This window comes from Limulus polyphemus, unplaced genomic scaffold (genome assembly GCF_000517525.1).
Source record: "Limulus polyphemus unplaced genomic scaffold, Limulus_polyphemus-2.1.2 Scaffold759, whole genome shotgun sequence".
Lineage (NCBI taxonomy): Eukaryota > Metazoa > Arthropoda > Merostomata > Xiphosura > Limulidae > Limulus > Limulus polyphemus.
In genome coordinates, this window is record NW_013666369.1 from 204224 (window position 1) to 223936 (window position 19713).

The window sequence follows — 19713 nt, forward strand, 5'->3', positions numbered from 1 at the left end:
TTTATAGAGAGTATTTTACGTTTAATTTCGTACATTTTTGAGGGGTGATGGATATAATAGGGATGATGACAGGCTAAGACAAAATATGTCACGTGGGTCACACTAGTTAAAATTCAGGATTTTTTTATATATTTCCTTGTAGAATTAAGAACTTAAAACTTGTATACTATTAAAATATGGATTATTAGCTAAAATTTTATGCTATTCTAATTTATATAATATAAATAAAAAGTAGTTTAATAAAATTTTGAATGTAAGGCACTAAAACCTTGTGTCATGCACATTAAAAGGTACCCGGGGTGATAGGATTAATTATTTTTTGAGATTGGCAATATTATCAAACTCAAACACTAGGTATTGTGGGGAGGAAGGGCAGGATATTGTGAGAGGAGGTATTTTTGGAATATTAAAATGTAAACTTCTGAAATACACTTACCTCCTCTCACATGTTAGCTAGAATCCCACACTGACCAGGTGGAGGGGCCAATGAGGACAAGATCCACACAGAAAGCATCTGCATAGAAATGCAGGTGTGCAAATTTGAAATATAATAAAGCACACTACTGCACTACTTCTGAAACAGGTATGCTCTTCACCCAGATAAAGTGATATCTAAATGTGGGCAGTAATGGCCAACCAGCTACTGAGTCAACACTGTTTATTTTCATGAGATTCGTCCAGGCCCCAACCACACAGACAAGATTCCACATCATATCACTGAAACTATAGGGCTGTGGATGCAAAGCTAGATCAAGATATTTGGGCATGGGGAAAGCAATATAATATAATTCTATAATAGGGATATGATATTAAGGGAAACCAACCTGATAGTTACAGGATGTTGCATATTGAGCCACCAGAATTATTAAGAGAAGACATGCAACACCTAAGTGGACAAACCCTCACTCCAACATGATGAAGCACAAAATTCAACAAATCAAATTCAGAATTATGGACCCCTACTCAACCTGAAAGTTACAGAATGTCACATGCAAGCCACTGGAATTATGAAGGGAATGCAAGCATCATCCAACTGGACAAGACTTTCCCCAGCCTGAAGAAGCTCTGAATGCAATAGTCAAACTCGGAATTACAGAGGTGATTAGAGATAATCTGACCAGGGATTACGAACTGAAATCCTAATTCCTTAACCTCCTGCTCACAAAATTATGAGGAGGATGTGGAACAAGTGAAGTTCAACCAACGGCTCATGGATGTGACACTCCATGTGCAGAATTACAAGGAGTCTAGGCCCCTCTTTCATGATCATGGAAAGTAAGAAAATGACCAAAAAAGAAAGGCCATGCTCACACACCTGCATAGCAATGTCATCTCTGAACCAGAATTATGAGGAGGCTCAAGTGTAGACTGGACCAACTCCCCACCTGACACCTGGGAAAACCATCCAGGGTTAAGGGTGGGAGGATATCCAGCTTCACCCTCTTCTCCTTGGGTGGAATAAAGAGTACAAACAACACTCAGATGGAACAGACCTCTGTCCACCACTCCAGCGAATGGAAACTGAGAGTCGTAAGGACTCCCTTCGCCACTAGAAGAGAGAGAGGAGGGAATTTGCATTGGGGAATGCAGAGGAATGATGATGTGGAGACAGTGCAGTAGATAAACCATGTTCCTTATTTTGAAAAGCAAACCAACCCCAATATGTTCAATTCAGGGGTTAGCAGGGATGAGCAAAATCCCTTTATGCTTTACTCATGATAGTCCATGAGTGGCAGTCCAGTATTGTATATTGTGATCTAGAACTATTGTTCACCACCCATAAAATGCCAAGGCAGTCTTATGGAACATCCCATCTCAACAGATCTTGTTGCTACCAGGAATTTAGTTATTAGTCTACTGGTAGCTAGTGCAGGTTTGAAAAAGCATACCTGACCAGGCAACACGAGCTACTGAGTGGAATCCAAATAAGAATGATGAGAAGGTTCCTGAAAAGGAATAGGATTGTACAAAAGAAATGAAGTAACTCACCTCTGTCAAAATCATGCTGAGGCATGTAGAAAAGCCACTTGACCATCCAAGGAGGAGACCGTTAAATTATGTAAATAGTATGATATAAAGGTAGTAGGTATGGTCCACATACCAACCTGTCCAATTTCCTCCAGTAGGCAACATAACTGAGCTGCCAGGGACATTGATTTATTGATACATATTGAACTTGATGAGATGAGACTCTAGGAAGTCTCCGCTCCTCCAATGAAAGACTAGAGTAAGCTATCCAAACTAACTGATGAATCCAACTTGTCAAAGTGACAAGGGATAATTCATGTGATACTGAAGGATTCCAAGGGATAAATAACTGGTGACATGAGCCCCAAAATGCTTTAGTCTGCACCACATAACATTGAAAAGTCTGAACACGGTCTAAAATATGATCCGGATCCAAAAAGTTGTATAAATGGAAAATGGTGGAAAGATGAAAAGGATAGAAAGCCTTATCACCTTCCCTAGCTGCAGCAGTTTTAGGTAGAAAAGTCCTGTCTGGATACAAGAGAACATAGTTGGAATGGTACAGTGTCCTATGAACATGAAGCACAAACACATCTGAATGTTGACACCCACTAGCCATTAACAAAGGAAAATATGTTTTAAATGAAAGATGATATAGTGAACATGACCCCCACAGGTTCAAAAAGGTGAATGTGATAATGCATGGCGAACCACTGTGATATCCCAATTACGAACCTGGAAAGGACAATAGGGACATATCTGAAATTATTTTGAAAATAATAACAAAATCGAGGACTCAAAAACCTTTCTTCCCTTAGAAAAACAAAAAGTAGCTGACGAAGACCCCAAACCTTTGTCAAACAACTATGTTAAAAATTGAGAGACATGTCGCATAGTGTGATAAAAGGGTTAAACCAATGCCTGAGTGAACACTAACAGTAATTAAACCATTTTCTTTGATAAGCTTCCAAAGAAGAATGTCAAATGGTATGTGTTAATAAAGCTGCCACTTGAAACATTAATCCCTATGTTGTACTATGGACCTCATAAAAGCCAGGCATTATGTTGAAGAATGTTGATTGCAGAATGAAAAATATCTGACTGAGGCTGACGTAAGAGAGATGTCCAGAGGAAAGGGAAGAGGTTGACACTCCTGAAAATACTGAAGGAGTGAAACTAGGGCTGAGCTGGCCAATATCGTGCCACCAGAAGAACTTGACAGCACATAGTGCAAATCAGTGCCTAATCCTTGGAGAACAGATGAATCAGAGGGAACACATAAAGATGAAGACCCATCCAATCCTGGCTGAGAGCTTCTACTCCCAAAGCGAGAGAGTGAGGTACTGGAGATCAGAAGGACCTGAGCTGAGCATTCCAGTGTGTGTGGTGAAAGCATTGATTTGTGATGCCCATAGACAAGAGCAGGTCCAACAAAAACTTGAAGCATACATTAACCCTTTTGAGATGGGTCACAGGTGAAAGGCCATGTCATCTCATTTGTTGACTCGCATTCAAAACCTTATTGAATTACTATTTCATGAATTTATGTCAATAAGTTTGGTATCAAACAGTAGATTATAATTCAAATTTTAGAAGTATACATTACTCAATTTCTTAATTTAAAAGTAAGTATTTAAAAAAAAGAGATAAACATAGATTTTTGTTTGTCATTGTGGTATGTTGAATGCAGCACTGGTTCAAATTAGTTGTTTGTGAAGTCAAAATACTAAGTCTACAGTTTCGTATGAATTAGAAACTCAAATTACAGATATTGAAAAGCTAGAATATAAAATAAGGTCTTATATTTTCTATTTGCTAAGATACTGCTCATGTAATAAATCAAACACAGTTTCATCCCACCCACCTCTTTCAGTTTTTGGAGATGTTCCCTTATATACACTTACTTCTATATATGATATGAATAACCAATCGGAAGCTCCGAATGTCCTCCTAGTGGTTTTCTCAGCATTTCTAATGAGACTAGTGCCATTTCTTTCTTTTGAACCAAGATTTCAATGAGATAGGTTGTGTCTTTAGTCTGCTTGAAATTTAATATTTTTTTTTAGAGTAAAATACATCTTAGTTACTAAGCTTTATAAATTATAGTTGAATTCTTTAGTAGTGATGTAGTAATTTATGATTTTTTAGTTATTCAAATGTATATCTATATATATATATAAAACCTAACAAAATGTTTTGTTTCATATCCTCCACATGCACAATTTTCAAAGGCTTAGCAACCTCCATCAGGCAGCAACCAAGTACAAAGGTTGTAACTAGAGGAGATAATTGTTTGCTTTACTTCTTTATTTACTGTTCTACGGTTTAGGAAAAATACATTTAAGAGCTTACTTCAAAATAGCACTAATCTATATACATATAATTTGTGTTCATTCTAGAATGAAAAAAGCATAGTTATGTTTATTTCCTAATTTTTTATGGTGGTTGCAAGATCGTTCAAATCTACTAAACCCATAAAAAGATTAATGACCAAAAATAACAGATAAAATATAAAGTTTTTTCTTAAGAAATGTTTGATAACTATCCAGACATTATAAAGATTTTGCATATGAAATTTCAAAACTTTTCTGATGTATAAAAGTATTTTTAATCTTAATATGAAAATTACTTTGCATGATAAATCATGATGTAAAAAGAAGAAAAAAGGCATGAGAGAAACATTGCTTTACAAACCTTATGACTTAATAAAAAAATTAGATATTTTGCATATGAAAGCATTGTAATATTTACTGATAATCTGTCAAATTTCGTTATCATTCACTAACTAATTTAAAAGTTATAGCATGGAAACTATAACAAGCACAAAATGGTTATGAGGTCATCACACTGACTGACCCCATTTTGAAAGAGTTAAGTAGGAAGAGATCTGTTGGGGTGAGATAATTGGTTAGCTACTAAATTCATTAGCCCGAAACAGGACAAGCAAGGAGAAGCATCTGGTGTTTGCATGCCCAAAGGAGAAGATCCACTGTTTGAAAACAAAGAGATCTGAAGTGAGTGTTCCCTTCCTTTCAAATGTACAAGACTACTGTGGAATTGTCCAAATGAAGCATTACCACTTTCCCTTGCAACAATTTGTGACCCTGAACTACATTGAATTGCTAAACGTTCTAACAGATTGATGTGGAGAGGAGCTTCCTCTACTGTCTAAAGTCCCTTGAATTCCATATTTTTATAGAAGCACCCCTGGCCCTGAAGAGAAGCATCTGTGAACAGATGTATCTCTGACCATGGAGATAGTAAAGGGTTACCTACTGTTGTGTTTTCCCTGTTCAACTACCAGCTGAGATCCAGCAAACTGGAATCTGACAAACTCTCTGGAGAATCCAGCGCATCTATGCAAATGTTCCAATGGTCCCATAATGACTATTGAGGAGCCCTCATGTGGGCCTGACCCACATCCCCAAAAGAGATAGAATTGTGCATGCTGTGGAGAAGGAGACAACTGAATTTGAAAAACTGCTCATTCCATGGCCTGCAGGTGTAGAGGAGAAAGTTGGGCCTGGCTTACTCTGAAATTGAAAAACACCCCTAAATGAATGAGGTACTGTGTGGGAGTAAGAATAAACTTCTTTTTTGATAAGAAACCCAGCTTTTGCAGCTTGTGATAACAGAGTTTGAGTGTGCAGTTCTACCAAATGTCGAGATGGGGCAAGAAAAAGCCAGTAGTCCATGAATTGGTGAGTGTGTATGCAAAGGGAGTGATGATAATGTGAAAAAGCTCAGAATATCTGGAAAAAACATGTGTGGCCAATTGGTAAAACATGAAACAGAAAAAACCTGGTTGTCATGTACAAAACAGAGATAATGCCTTGAAGACTCTGTGATCGGGATATGAAGGTAAGCATCTGCCACATCAAATTTTGTCCTTCATAGTTCGGGTGAAAAGAGCCTCTGAAGGGAAAGAAACAACTCCATTGTAAACTGAGGAGACGGGAGGAAGCAATTGAGACAAGAAAGGTTGATGAACAGTGTCACAATATAAAAGACTGTTTAGTTTAGATGTTATTGACTGATTTGATTTTGTGAGTGAATATTTAATTTATGTTTAGTTTTTGTTAAGCAGGCAATTGTAGGAGGTTTTATTAATAATTTATGGTTGTTGAGACTATTGAATGTCGTGTGCAATACATTGACATGGACAGACGATTAGGTGATAAAGATATAAATAGTATCAAATGAGCGGGAAGCAGCAGACAGATAACAGCAGAAAAAAGTAAAGTTATAAAATGAAAGGTTTAGCGTGAAGTTAACTATTGTAGAAGTGATAGGCCTAACGTTTAATATGTTAGAGTAAGACTAAGAGTAGGAATGGAGATAAGAAAAATAATTTATTCCATCAAAGTGTGGTTCTAAAGTAACTGAATCAGCCTGAGTGCACTTTGACAAAAGGAACAGAAGATCTACAGAAGAAAGTAGACCAAATAATTACAGTAACTTGTGCTACAACTGTAAGTGAATCACACACAGAATACCAGTGCAAAAGTAACAGAAAAGATAGTTTGGCTTGCTAACTGAAATTCTAAAGTAATTGAATAGGCCTAAGTGGACTTTTGACAAGAAGGAGAGAACTACTTATATAGTGTTTATGACATGCCTATAATATCTATAGTGTTGAAGAATTTGTTGTACATACATTTAACTTGTTCCAAATATATATATTATTTTGAAAACAAGTGAAGTGCGTACCGTTTATCTATCATTGAATTTATTGCTGTAGAAGAATCCTAAGCCCAACAACAACATAGTATATATTTATACTATTATGAAATATAACTAAAGGCCATTTTATTTTAACAATTGGCAAAAAGAAGAATATATATATATATATATATTTTAAAATTCTGACAATCAGTCGCCAATCACCCATGTTTTTTGGTGCAACAAACCGCCAAGAATAAAAAACCTCTAGAGAGGAGGTGACGTGCTCTATGGCCTTTTTGTGTAGAAGATCCTAGATGGCTAGTACTTGGCAGTTGGAAGGAAGAGGGAACTTTGGGAGTGGAAAGCCAACTAGTATGAAAGGAGGAGGAGGAGATATGAACTGAATAATCAACCCACTCCTGAGAATTTGAATGACTCAGTGTATGTCTCCCATACGGACACTAACCTTCTGAGACAAAACCCTACAGGACCTGACCCCATAAGGTAGTCACTGATGCTGAAATTTGCACTCTGCCCTGGTGGAGGATCCCTGCTAGTAAGGTCAAAATCACTTTTGTGTTCCAATGGATCACGGTGCCAAAGCTGGAGGTCTGGAAACTCGAACTGGAGATGTAGAAAACTATTCTGTAGAAGAACTTTGGGACAGTCAAAAAGCCAGTGCAGCAAGTGAAAAATGTAAATGAGTGATATATACTTGAGATTCAATGGAGTCTGGAAGTCCCACAAAAAAAAAATGTCTGAGAAAAGGAGCTTCTCTGAGTTTTCAAAGACCGACATAGGAAGACAAACTTCTTCCAGTAAGGCATCTCTCTTCAAAAGATTCCAGCAACAAACCAACCGAGGAGAGAGCAGAAGCTGATAACCTGACCAAAGTGGATGTCAATAGATGACTAAGGTCCTCCAAAATTTGAGCCGGGGATGTACAATAGGCCTCAGACAACAGCTGCAAAGATGATAAAAAAATGCAAAATTGTTTTAAGCAACATACAAACTCTGGAAAACTGAGATAGATTAAGATGAACAGTGGCATCTTGTGTAGAGCCCCAAATATGTTCTCCATGCAATGGAAAGCCAAGGCATACTGATCCAATAAATGAGGAGGACAAGGCATGGCAGCACCCTCCCTCAATTGATCTGCAAGTCTCCTTGCATGAACCAAGGTGGAATTATTTTCTCCTAATAAAGAAGGTGAAGATTCATAAGTCACAGGAGAAATACTCAATCATTACAAACATGGAGTACTAGTTGTGAAAAAGGTGCAGGAGGCGGAATGTCCATTCAAGGTTTCATGAGTAGCTGTCTGAGCAAAGGATGGTACTGGAAAATAGTCTAAATTCTCATTAGCCCACCTTTGATCTCCCATAGACCCAGCTTCGGAGCCATCAGGTGAAAAGGCATCAGACCACATGTAAGGCAATATCTCTCTACATTGCCCGGGTAATGTTAGACTCATGAGTTGGTGGAGGAAGAGCATCAGGAGACTCTGTGTCTGAGACATGAATGTGAGTATTCATAATTGAAAAATGTCTCTAAATATTTTTTTTTCTTTGTAAAATCAAGAAAATAAATAAATTGAAGCCCCATGAAAAAGGTCTAAAAAATTCAAAAGAAAATGATGGAAATGTAGAAATAGTGCTGAAGAGAAACCCACAGTAAACATGTAACACTCTCTTCTTAATTTTTGCCATAGAGAATAAGTTAATAAGAAAAAAGAATGGGGAGGGTATAGAGGGATCACATATAGAAAGTGCATTGACATAGGTTGAGAAGGTCACAAGATTAAAACTGCTATGGTCCATAAATGGGGGGGGGGTATAAAGACTGGAACAAGCAAGTTATAATTCATACTAATTAATGCTTAGACTGGCAAAAAGTATGTTTTGGAACACATTTCAAATATTTTAAGCAACAATGGTTTTAATAACAGTGTATAGTTTATAAAATATTCATAGTGATAAATAACCACTAATCAAAATTAAGTACAACTATGTACAGAACCTTTTACCTAATGCAAGTATAAAAAAAGGCAAAAAAAAAAAAGAAATCAAGTTTCAAAGAAGGTCAGTCACACAATGCTTACAAACATCATAATTATCTTGTTTCTTTCGTGTCAACATCTGAACAGCAGGAGATATTGCAGATCAATTCACAATGATTACAGTTACATATTGTAAGTGTGCTTACAGCCTTACTTTGTCTAACAAAGTCTTTGGAAGCAAGTCTTTTCATTTCAATAACCTAATAAAACATTTACATAACTGGTGGAGTACAGAGCAGTAAAACTTACTTAAAGTCTGGAGCATACAGGACAGTCATTCCACAAATGGTTAATGTCATTGGAATTCCCCATGCTACACAATGATAGATGATTGGAGTCCTAGTTACATAATCAAAGTGCAACTCTTAAAATTTCAATAACAATAGAAGAAAAGATCAAGACAAACTATGAAGAAAAAAGAAATAAAGTTCTAACTTAAGATAAAATAGCACTTCCAAAAATGTGGCTAAAAGTAAATATATACTACCATTCAGTATTAGAAACATACAAACTTTTAAATATACATTTATGTTTCATTTCAACAGAACTACTTTTCAAGGATAATGGTAGTTTGTCCTGTCTACAGGGTAACCTTTTGTTTTCAGTTTTAGATGTGCTTTTGCCAAATAGAAGCCCAGTAAACATCAATCTAGTTAAAAGATATGTGAAAGCTACATGCACATGTATGTCCTAGATATGCTAATGTACTGTGCATGTTTAAAAAGGTGAACGAAGAGGAGAAAATACAAATATTCATATTGGTATATACAAGTCTGATATTGTGAGGTTTGTTTAACCAGTATTAAAAAATCTCCAAAAACCCAAAACATCCGACAAATACATCATCAATTCAAGCAACTTAATCAAATTAATTAGATAATAAGTTTAAAGACAAGTTATAGATATATCTCAGGTTTTGTTTTTTAACTCTGGGCTTACCATGTTTTCTGCTTTATAGTTTTCAGTACATCAATAGCATAGCACAATGTCCAGAGATAAGTAGCTCCATAACAGAACTGGATCCAACCCTGAACACAAAGACAACAACTAAATCAGTGTCTGTACAATTTGTCACTTTGTTAATCCAGATGTGAACAAATGTTAATATACAGCATACAACAACAGGCCTTGACCTTAACCTTTGAAGGCATTAACAAATAATTTTTTTGTGAAGAAAATTTGGGCCAGCTATTAAGAACATTATCCTTCTCTAAAATTAAATGTAATTGTGTCTTACTAAACTACTTCATGTATCAAATTCAATAAATAGTGTATATCCTATTTATATGTATACATTTTTTGTGATGTTTTACTTTCAAATATCAAAACCAATTTTAATTATATGCAGGTATTTTTTTTAGAACTACTTCATCAAAGACAAAAATACTCAATCTGTGTACAAACTGGTGTATCTAGGCTACAATTGACATAGTCTACAGAACCTCACTGCTGATGCCCACCCTATAAGAAAAAAAATAAGTACTCTACTAATAAAAGTAATGATTTAAATTCCTAAAGCTTGTGAAACCTCAGAAGTCAAAGGTCTAACATTTGTATTAAGCATGGACATATTAAGAGGAATGTGGGTTAAATATTGTAGTTTGCTTACTTTTAATTTCACTATTACCTCCAATGAGCTATCAATTAGTCAAAATATTTCTACCCACATTGCCAGCAAAAACTAAACTGCACGGGCTGTCCAATAAATCAAACTTAGTTGAGGCTATTGTCTTAGTATCTATATTTCCTGATACTTAGGCTGGGTATGCCATATAGCTTAAACAAAGATCTCAGAACTTGCATGGTATTAGCAAGTGAAAAAAATACATTAATCACAATTATAGTACCCTTCTGTATTCATACTCTTGAACATACGTGACTAAAGTGCATGTATCACTTGTGTACTGATATTCAACAATAAGAATATATGAATACTTCTGAAATTTTTCTGGTAATTTCTGTACTGGCTTCTAAGTTTTACTAACAAAACTCCAACAGTAACAAGCAACTTGCATGCATTAATTTGAGGTCTGAATACTAAAGGTCTAACAGTTTAATTCGAATGAGTTGTTTATTTGAATTTAGAACATTTGTATATCGCTTTTGGCATTTACCCTTTCAATTATTTTAATTACACACACATATAATGTTTCACCAAAACTATAATTACTGACTGTTATAAAGTCATTTTCAAAATAATATTATAAGCAGCATTTAAATTTCATTACCTGGGTATTTTGTTAAGTATAGAATGTATCAAATTACAAAAGAACATTCAAATGCATTTTGTCACATAGTGAAGTTCTTAATAGTTTGGGAAAATTATTAATATGTACATATTTTTTGAGTTCAAGATTTATGAATCTTTCCTAAATAGTCAACAATTTTGAACATGTACAGTGTAACTTGCATATGGCAAGAACATTATAAAAAATAGAATACATAGTCATTAAGGAAGAATAAAAATTGTGTGTTTGTGTTTCAGAGCAAAGTCACATTGGGCTATCTGCTGTGTACACTGTCAGAAATCAAGCCCCAGATTTCAGCATTGTAAGTCTACAGACTTAACAATGTTTCCACAGAGGATAAGAAAAGAAAAAGAACATACATAAATGTATATCAAAGTCAGTATCACTTGTGCTAAAATACGAGTTACTCCTTGAATCTAGTAGTCTTCGCTATGGGAGTTCATAAAGCAAGAATGCTAGGTCTATATACTAAAATAAACTGGATGGGGATAAATTACTACACATCATAATCTCAAACCTTGTGTATTTAACCAATGGGACGATTTCCACTGTTTACAAGATATAAAAATTTTCAAATGATAAAATATCAAGAAAACAGTTATCTTGTTTCATCAGAAAAAATACTGTGATTTATTATAGTTATTATCTTAATTTTGGATAAAAAATAACTTTTGCGTGTAAACTGGTTTTCATTTATTATTGATGTGTGACTGGGTTAGAGTGGTTGAGAACATAACACACTAGTGCAGTTTTTCTATTAAATGTTTTCTTTAATGACTGTTAAATACTAAGAACTATTATAAATCTTAAAAGAAGTTTATCACTTGACATAGAGCAGTAAAAGAACAATAATTGTTTATCAGTTTACTATGAAAAAATTAAGCCCTTAAAATATAAAATAACATTTAAAAAGTCCTTACAATGTGTGTAGTTGTATTAACCATGTACATTAACCCTAAAAAGGTTCATGAAAAACACCACATAAAAAAGTAAAACAAATAACTAGATAAATACAAAACTAAAAACTTGCATTGTGGCTTGTGTCAGTATATAGTTGCAGTAACACATTGCACTGATGATGTAATCATAATATTACAAGTTTGTATTATTACACCAAATTGTAATTGTTCTATAATATATGTTTTAAGTGACATTACTTGCTTGGTTGCAATATTTAGTTTAATTTCCTAAAATGGGCAACAATTAATGATCCAAGTTTACATTTCAAGAGATTAAACCTACAATTGTAACAAAACTTTCATTTTATGTCTGAAATTAGATGCACTTTTCTTTATTATAACCAATATTGTTAATAGAAAAAAACAGAATAACTTATGCTTAAAAAAGTTGGTTGCTGCTACATTTATAATTATGTTATTAATAATGTTTTATGTCTGTAAAGACAAGTGTGACTGTATTTCAATTAATTTTCTACTCTTTCAAATAATGACAGAAATAAATGTTACAATAAGCTAACAATATGCAAGTTAACATTTTCTAACACTGAAAATGTATTTCCAATAGGTACTTCCTACTTCTCACCCAAAGCTATCTCAACTTTGATCTGCCCTCTAATCATTGTTAAGCTTTTGAACAGCGCACCAGTCTTTTATACCCATTTATTTTTTTGCATCATTGCAGCAACATGTTCTGATCCTGTGACTACCCTCCACCAATCATACGACACCATCTATACTAATGCAGGAAGCTAGCTCACTCTACCAGTGCAGCACAATTCTCACTTTAAAGAATTGGCATATATAAACCAGAAACACCAGCATATCAGTGGGAAGGAAGGGTGGGAAATGTTATAAAATGTTAACTTCCGAAACCAAAACCACCTGTTCTAGAATCCCACATTGGAAAGGTGGAGGGGCTGAAGGAAGGCACAAAAACAATCAAACAAGCAGAGAACAACCACCATGAAAAAACAGGTGTGCCACAAGTAAGATAGGAGACACACTTGTGGGGTATAGCACTACTTCTGGAACAGGTATGCTCTTCACCCAGTAAATAGGAAAGGAAGACACATAGGGTGGAATTGAATCAGATACATGGCCGAGGCTAGAGGACCATATATGAACAGGCCAAGTGTGGTCTGCCTGGGGATAAAACATCCAGGAGAAGCACCTTGGGATATGATGAATTATGCCAAGTGCAGTCCAGGGATAAAAACAACATCAAAGCACCTTTCATAAGTTTATAAGATCACACTTGTCCATTGGAAGAAGTATATGTTTGTATAGCTTAAAGGAATGATTGGTTCTCGGGAAGCCAGAGTCCCCAGAAGCAAAAGAGCCTAACATGCAGGGTATAAATGAGAAGAACAAATCTTGGTAACAAAAGATTTCATTGCTTGTAGGCAAAGTAGTGAAGGCTGAGGTGAGAGTTGATTAACATGCCCAGATGTACCAAATACTGGGTTGGTGTGAGAAAAGACTAGGAATGCTTGATTATATAGTATAGCCAAACAACCTCTTGCAGAAGAATGTAGGTGCAAAAGAAGAAATCCTCCCCAAGAAGGGGTAAGGATATGCCAATCATCCATGTAATAATGGAACCTCAGCCAAATCTGTGAATATGGCAGGTGAATGCCCCATGACTCGACTGAGGATTTAAGTAGCAGATGCAATGCCAAAAGGAAAAGTGGGAACGGGAAGACTCTATTACAGTGGATGGAACAGAGAAAATGTCTGGAGGATGGGGCAATTGGAATATATAAAAAAGTATCCACTATGTCAACCTTAGTCATTCACATACCAGGTGAAAAGAACCATTGGAAAGAAAAGAAACTCTCCATCCAGAGTCATGGAACAACTAAAAATGAGTTGCAAAATGATAGATCAATAACCAGATGCCAATCTTTGGTCTTCTTGGGGATCACAAAGAGATGACAGTAATATCTAGAGTAGGGGTAAATACTTTCTTGATGGCATTCTCAGCCAAGAGATCTGAGATTGCATTCTCAAGATGCTAAAGATAAACAGGGTCAGAGAGAGGAGGAAAGGAATCAGGAAATGGGGAGAGGGGAGGAAGAAAATGGAGTGAAAGGTCCTGGGTGAAAAACCTAAAGAACCAGTCAGTTGACCAAAGGCTGGCAAAGTGAGGCAGAGAAGCACCCAACAGGATAGTTCCTGAGGAGACAAGTGATATCCATGATACTGTGAAGTGGAAGGATGGGAAAAAGAAGAAGATCAGGAAGCTGGAATAAGAATGGGAGATGTGGATTGAGCAGGCTTAGGAAAAAGAACAAAAGGGGCATGGTCAAGAAAGATAAGAAACCAAGGAAGACAACAAGGGCTGATGCGTGGTGCAGGTCTTCAGGAAAATCATGGAAACTCTCAAAGACATCCAAGTGAAAAAAAGAAGCATGGTAAAAATCACAGAGATAAGAGCAAGATAGGCAAACAAAAGTTAGAAGAGCATCTCAGTTCAACAAATCCCAACAGCAGGGGAATAAAGTAAGGAGGGACAGAGCAGTAGTAGTAGTATGGTTAAACTGGTAAACAGGAAAGACCAAACCTTTCAAGAAAACTCTTATGGAGCAGAATGAAGTGCCTCAGAAATAAGATAAAGGGACAAGGTGTTATGTAGGAGGATAGTAAGAAAGAGACAAAAGAATGAAAACTGGGCACTAGAAAGTAAAATAGAATTCAAGGGGTTCATTTCTTCCAAGCAGGTAAAAGAGATTCAAAAGACTGGGAATCAAGGAGAGAAAATAAAGAATTATTGTAAGCAAGGACAAAAGATTCAAATAGGTGAGGAAAATGAGGCATGTGAGTATGGATGTGCAGTTGTTGAAAAAGAGTCAGCATGAACCCAAATATCAGATGAAGTAGGGAAGACAAAGTAATTGTGAGAATGTGTTTCGTGTAGCAAAGACTGGGAGGAATTGAAAGACATTGGACAAAAAAAAAAGAAAGAAAAGAACATACAAAGATTGAGAAGCTGAGGATTTTTTTCCACAGACAAAACATTACCTAGAGCAAACATTAGTAGCAGAAATAGCCAGCCAATTAAAATCATTGTTCTCCCGGTCTTGTTCAAACTGAGAAGAAGGACGTCAGCTAAATGGATGGAAGGATGAACCCCATTATGCATGAGAGAACCAATAACATGTTGAACAATGACTCTCGTGTCCTCTACAGACAATGAGCCTCCAGTAGCAACAGGTCCAATGTAAGTAACATCGTTTGTCACTATCACAGGATGAAGTACAAGTTACTGTCACTAGAGAATTCATAATGGTTAAGTAATGAAAGAAACCAGTTAAACTTGAACAAAATTTAAGTTTCTTTAAAAAACATCCCATTAAGAAAATACCAAGGAAAAGAATAAAGTTATTTTGAGCACAAGTGCTTTGGTGGAGATACTGCACAAGGATGTTGTGTCGCCCTTCTGTTAGTGGAGGGCTATTGTCACATGATGATTACATCATGCAATAGAGCAATTCACATTAAAACACATGATTTTCAGGTGGGAGTTAGCTCAAGGTTAGTGACATGTCATCCTCATAGGCAGATGCAAGATATTCTGTTTGCAGAGGTAAAAAAATAATCTCAAAATTTCCCATCTAAGGACTGCCCTCCCCATACAGTGTAGTGCCACATATGCTGTTAAAAGGTATGATAATCTCACAAATTACCCCTATTGCCTATCCTTTACTGTGCATGATGCAAGGTTTTTGTGTCTTACATTCAAAATTTTATGAAACTACTTTTTGTGTATGTTATACCAGATAGTATAGCATAAAATCTTAGCTAATAATCCATATTTTAATAGTATATAAGTTTTAAGTTCAAAATTCTATAAGGCAATATTTAAAAAAATCCTGAATTTCCCCTAGTGTGACACACGACACATTTTCTCTAGGTATATTCTCTATTTTATCCACCACCCCTTCAGTAACTATGAAATTAAATGTAAATTACTCACTATAAAATTGTCATTGTTCAGACAAACCATAACTTTTATAGCATTCAATTTTGTTCGGTTACAGATCTGTCAAATAAATACTCAGACCCCTCCTGTCACATCCTCTCTTTCAGGATTTGATTATAGTTCTTTCTTATGTTTAATTATATATTACTTATAATCAATAGAAAGTCAAGGTTTTCATCTATAAAAGGATGTATTAAATAACATTGTGTTCTGAGCTGATAATCATCAATTCCAATTGTAATACAACTTTGTTTTCCACAAGAATCACAATGGCTAGCTTGGATGAACTTGTAACAGCTCTTGTCGCATAGTTAGAAAGCCAGAGAAATTGTGATTCTTAGAGGAAATTGTCTGCTTTGTGCATGTTATTAGTCTATATTCTTTAGTGCATTGTTTAATTAAATATAAAGTATTTAATCCACTACTATCATTAGTATTAAAATAAGTAGGGTTCAGTGACATTGATAGTTGACCGGAAAAAAAGAAAAGAAAAAGAATACTCGGGTAAGTACTTTATAACTTGTTTTTCTTGTTTATTCTTTATTTCTTATTATAAAAGTAGCTAAAATGTAAAAATAGGGATTTTTTAGGTGAGTTGAGGTTAGATTAGGTAAAATAAATAATAATGATATAATAAAAATATTTCATGACGCACACATGCGAGCAGCTTGGAGCAGCTCATGGGCAATGAAATTCAATAGTTTAATGTGAGCTGCATGTTCCTAAAGTGAGTTACAACTTATAATGACACAGATAGTAGTTAGACATGGTTCAAAAGGCAATAAAACAATAAAATTTAATTATAAATAAATGTATACTGTTACAAGTTTAAAGCTACTTAGGATAAACAAATGTAGTTTTATGTTACATCTGAAGTCATTCTAGAAAGAAAAAGGGTAATTTAGATTTGTTTCGATTTTTTTTTGGGATGGTTATAACATCAGTCAAGTGTAGTTAGTGTAGAAAAAACATGAGATAAAATATAAAGTTTTAATGAAAAGAAACATCCAAAATGTATGTAGGAGGTTTTAGATATTACATAAATAAAATTTGAAATTTTTGAGATGAAGAAAAGCATATTTAAGCTTAACATCAAATCACTTTGCACACAACTATTCAAAACAAATACTTGATATATTCAAGGACAAATCTTCTTTTAGTTTATTAAAATACTTCACTAAAAATAAGATTTTTTGTATGTGAAAGACTCATAATGTTTACTGAAAGACTGCCAAATTTCGTGAAGATATACACATTATATTAAAAGTTAGTAGTATCAAATCTATAAACACTTTGAACAAGTACAAAGAGTTCACATGGTCAGTCCAATTGGCCAAGCCCGTGTTGAGAGAGTTAAAAGACATTTAACAATCTGTAATAAAAGCACTTTCTTCACATATAATGTAGAGGTATTTAAAGATACTTCTATTTAATGGCTACAATATCTTTCAAATGAGTAAAGGCATTAAATTATTTTATTATAAATTTTTCAGCTTATTAGAAAGTAAATATTTTACAAACAATTTGAATCCAACAGTTTTAAACTTGAAATATGAATGTTTTAGAGGGCACTAGTATATAAGATCTTAAACTAGTAATATTTATAATAAAACTTTCAGTATATCTAGGTCAGAATGACTACCTTCAGGCAAACAGGCCTGGCTCAGTTTACCCAGGTTTGCTTGAAAGATTAGAAGGTAACAGTACCAGAACTATAGAGGTGGGTTAATAGTGTATTTCCTAAAAAGGGGGGCCTAAAGTTACCTGGAGGGGTTGAATGTTTTAACCAGTTGCACCACCATACACAGTTGTGTGTTTTCTGTTTGTCAGTCAATCAGTAGACATTAAAATGACATCACATGAACTTCAAAAGCAAGAAATAAAAATATTTGTTACTCTTAATGTTGGTTTTATTTACTCTTGAGACAACTCTTTTGGGGGCCCTGTGAAAGTACATCTAGTATTATCATATATATTATTGTGAACTACGATTACAAAAACATGTATTATTAGATCTAACAAAATGGGTGGATGTTGGGTTGTATTTTGTGATAGAAGTCAAGAGTGATGATATCAGATTTCTATTTCTAGGGTTAACTATCATACCCACAACCAGCTATAGACAGTGAGTAGTAGTGGGTTCTGGCACCCAGATCCTAACCCCTTACTCAATCTGTAGCTTGTTTTTCTAGTTTTGCATCTGTTGTTTTGCTTATGGCTGATAGACAGAATATCCACAATGATTTTGGATGTTATGACCACAGACATTTTCCCTTTAAAATTATACTATTTATACTTTAGAGTAAATGGTAAAATTTTACACTGTTTTATTACAGTTTTGCTGGTATGATCATATACTTGTTGGCATGTACATCTATAATAAAAAAGTTTTATTTTGCATAATAACATATTATGGTGAAAAACACTTAAACTTGCTGACACGCCTAATTTCATGTACTGGTGATATCCACCTCATTCTCCTCACTAATATGGATTATAACTATGGAAACAAATATGACTGAATACTGTAGGAGGATTAATACTCACAGCCAGCTCAAAGACTATTTATATGAATGTCATAATATGGTGAACAGAAAGTGTGATTATACTAATCATTGTGCCTAATACACAAATTCCTCTAAATGCCACAACCTTAAAAACCTATATCTATGAGTAATTGGAGTAGAAAATTTACCTTTTTTAAATTTGTATTGCCAACAATTGTTACATCACTCTCAACAAACTGTCAAGTATCTTTATGTGTAGTTTTACTACAACTAAACTTTAGCTAAAGCTCCATAATTACTCAGTAATACAAAAAATAAAGAATGTGTTTTCAATGTAACAAGTCCTAGACATACCTAATTCCAAAATAAGTGTGTTAGGAATACTAGAAAATTATATCTATCTCATAGACATGAAAGTCTATAACAGGACTGTTTGAAACTACCATACTGCAAATCGTGACTCATATACTTTCTTTCAAATTTTTTTTATATTATTATTAATACATTTTAGGAATGATAAGGGTTTTCTAGCAATGAAAACCAGATAATCCAAACCTATCAGGGCCATAACACACAAGCCACAGAGTAATAATATGTCTAAAAGCATTTATCATTTTAAAATGTTTTTAAACATCACTCAGTGCAGTCTAGCTGCAGTAGATTTATTTACAGCTTGGTATTGCACTAACACAATCACAAATAAATAATATATCTTATGAATGAGAGTGGTAAATGAAAAATGTAATTTCTACAAGTATGTAGGCACTCTAGGAATAAGGTATAAAATGTTTTTGCTTTCTCTAGTACAGAACACTATGTACAACAGTCAACAACGATTCTAACTTTGTTTCATGAGAGCTACATGTATATAAAGGCTTCTATACATAAAGTCAGTTGTAAAGAAATATTTAATGGACCCTTTGGTTAAACATCATATTACAAGTATTAAGTAAAATAATACAGAAAGTTTGACTTATCCATTAACATACTGATATAATAGCACAGAAAGAGCTTCCAGCTTCAGAATCAATGTTGGACATCCAATCATTTTCAGTTAGCCACAAAATGGATCGAAGAAAGATACCTAGAATTTATGAAAATTTGAATAACAATATCACTGACACCTACAGTTACTAATAAAATAAAAAAATTGTTAAACATGAACAAATCAGGTGTTGCCACCAGAAAATAAATAAACTGGAATGTGGTTCAGACTGTGTGAGGACAAATAATAAATTAGTTAAAGAAACTTATAAAACAGAAATTCCTGAAAAGTAACATATTCAGCCATATTTTTATGAAGTTGATCATGTCCACTGCAATG

General features: G+C 34.5%; 1 protein-coding gene across 3 annotated transcripts in view; it reads right to left on the minus strand.

Moving 5' to 3' along the window:
* Positions 1 to 19713, minus strand: part of LOC106460360 (G-protein coupled receptor 143-like) — a 122788-nt gene that overhangs the window by 47309 nt on the left and 55766 nt on the right. For all 3 annotated transcript variants that reach the window (XM_022387063.1, XM_022387064.1, XM_022387065.1), the window contains 3 exons: positions 19379 to 19473; positions 9632 to 9720; positions 8942 to 9031 (listed from right to left, as the gene is read on the minus strand). In XM_022387063.1, the coding sequence (XP_022242771.1) occupies positions 8942 to 9031; positions 9632 to 9720; positions 19379 to 19473 (274 nt within the window). The remainder of the gene's footprint in view (positions 1 to 8941; positions 9032 to 9631; positions 9721 to 19378; positions 19474 to 19713) is intronic.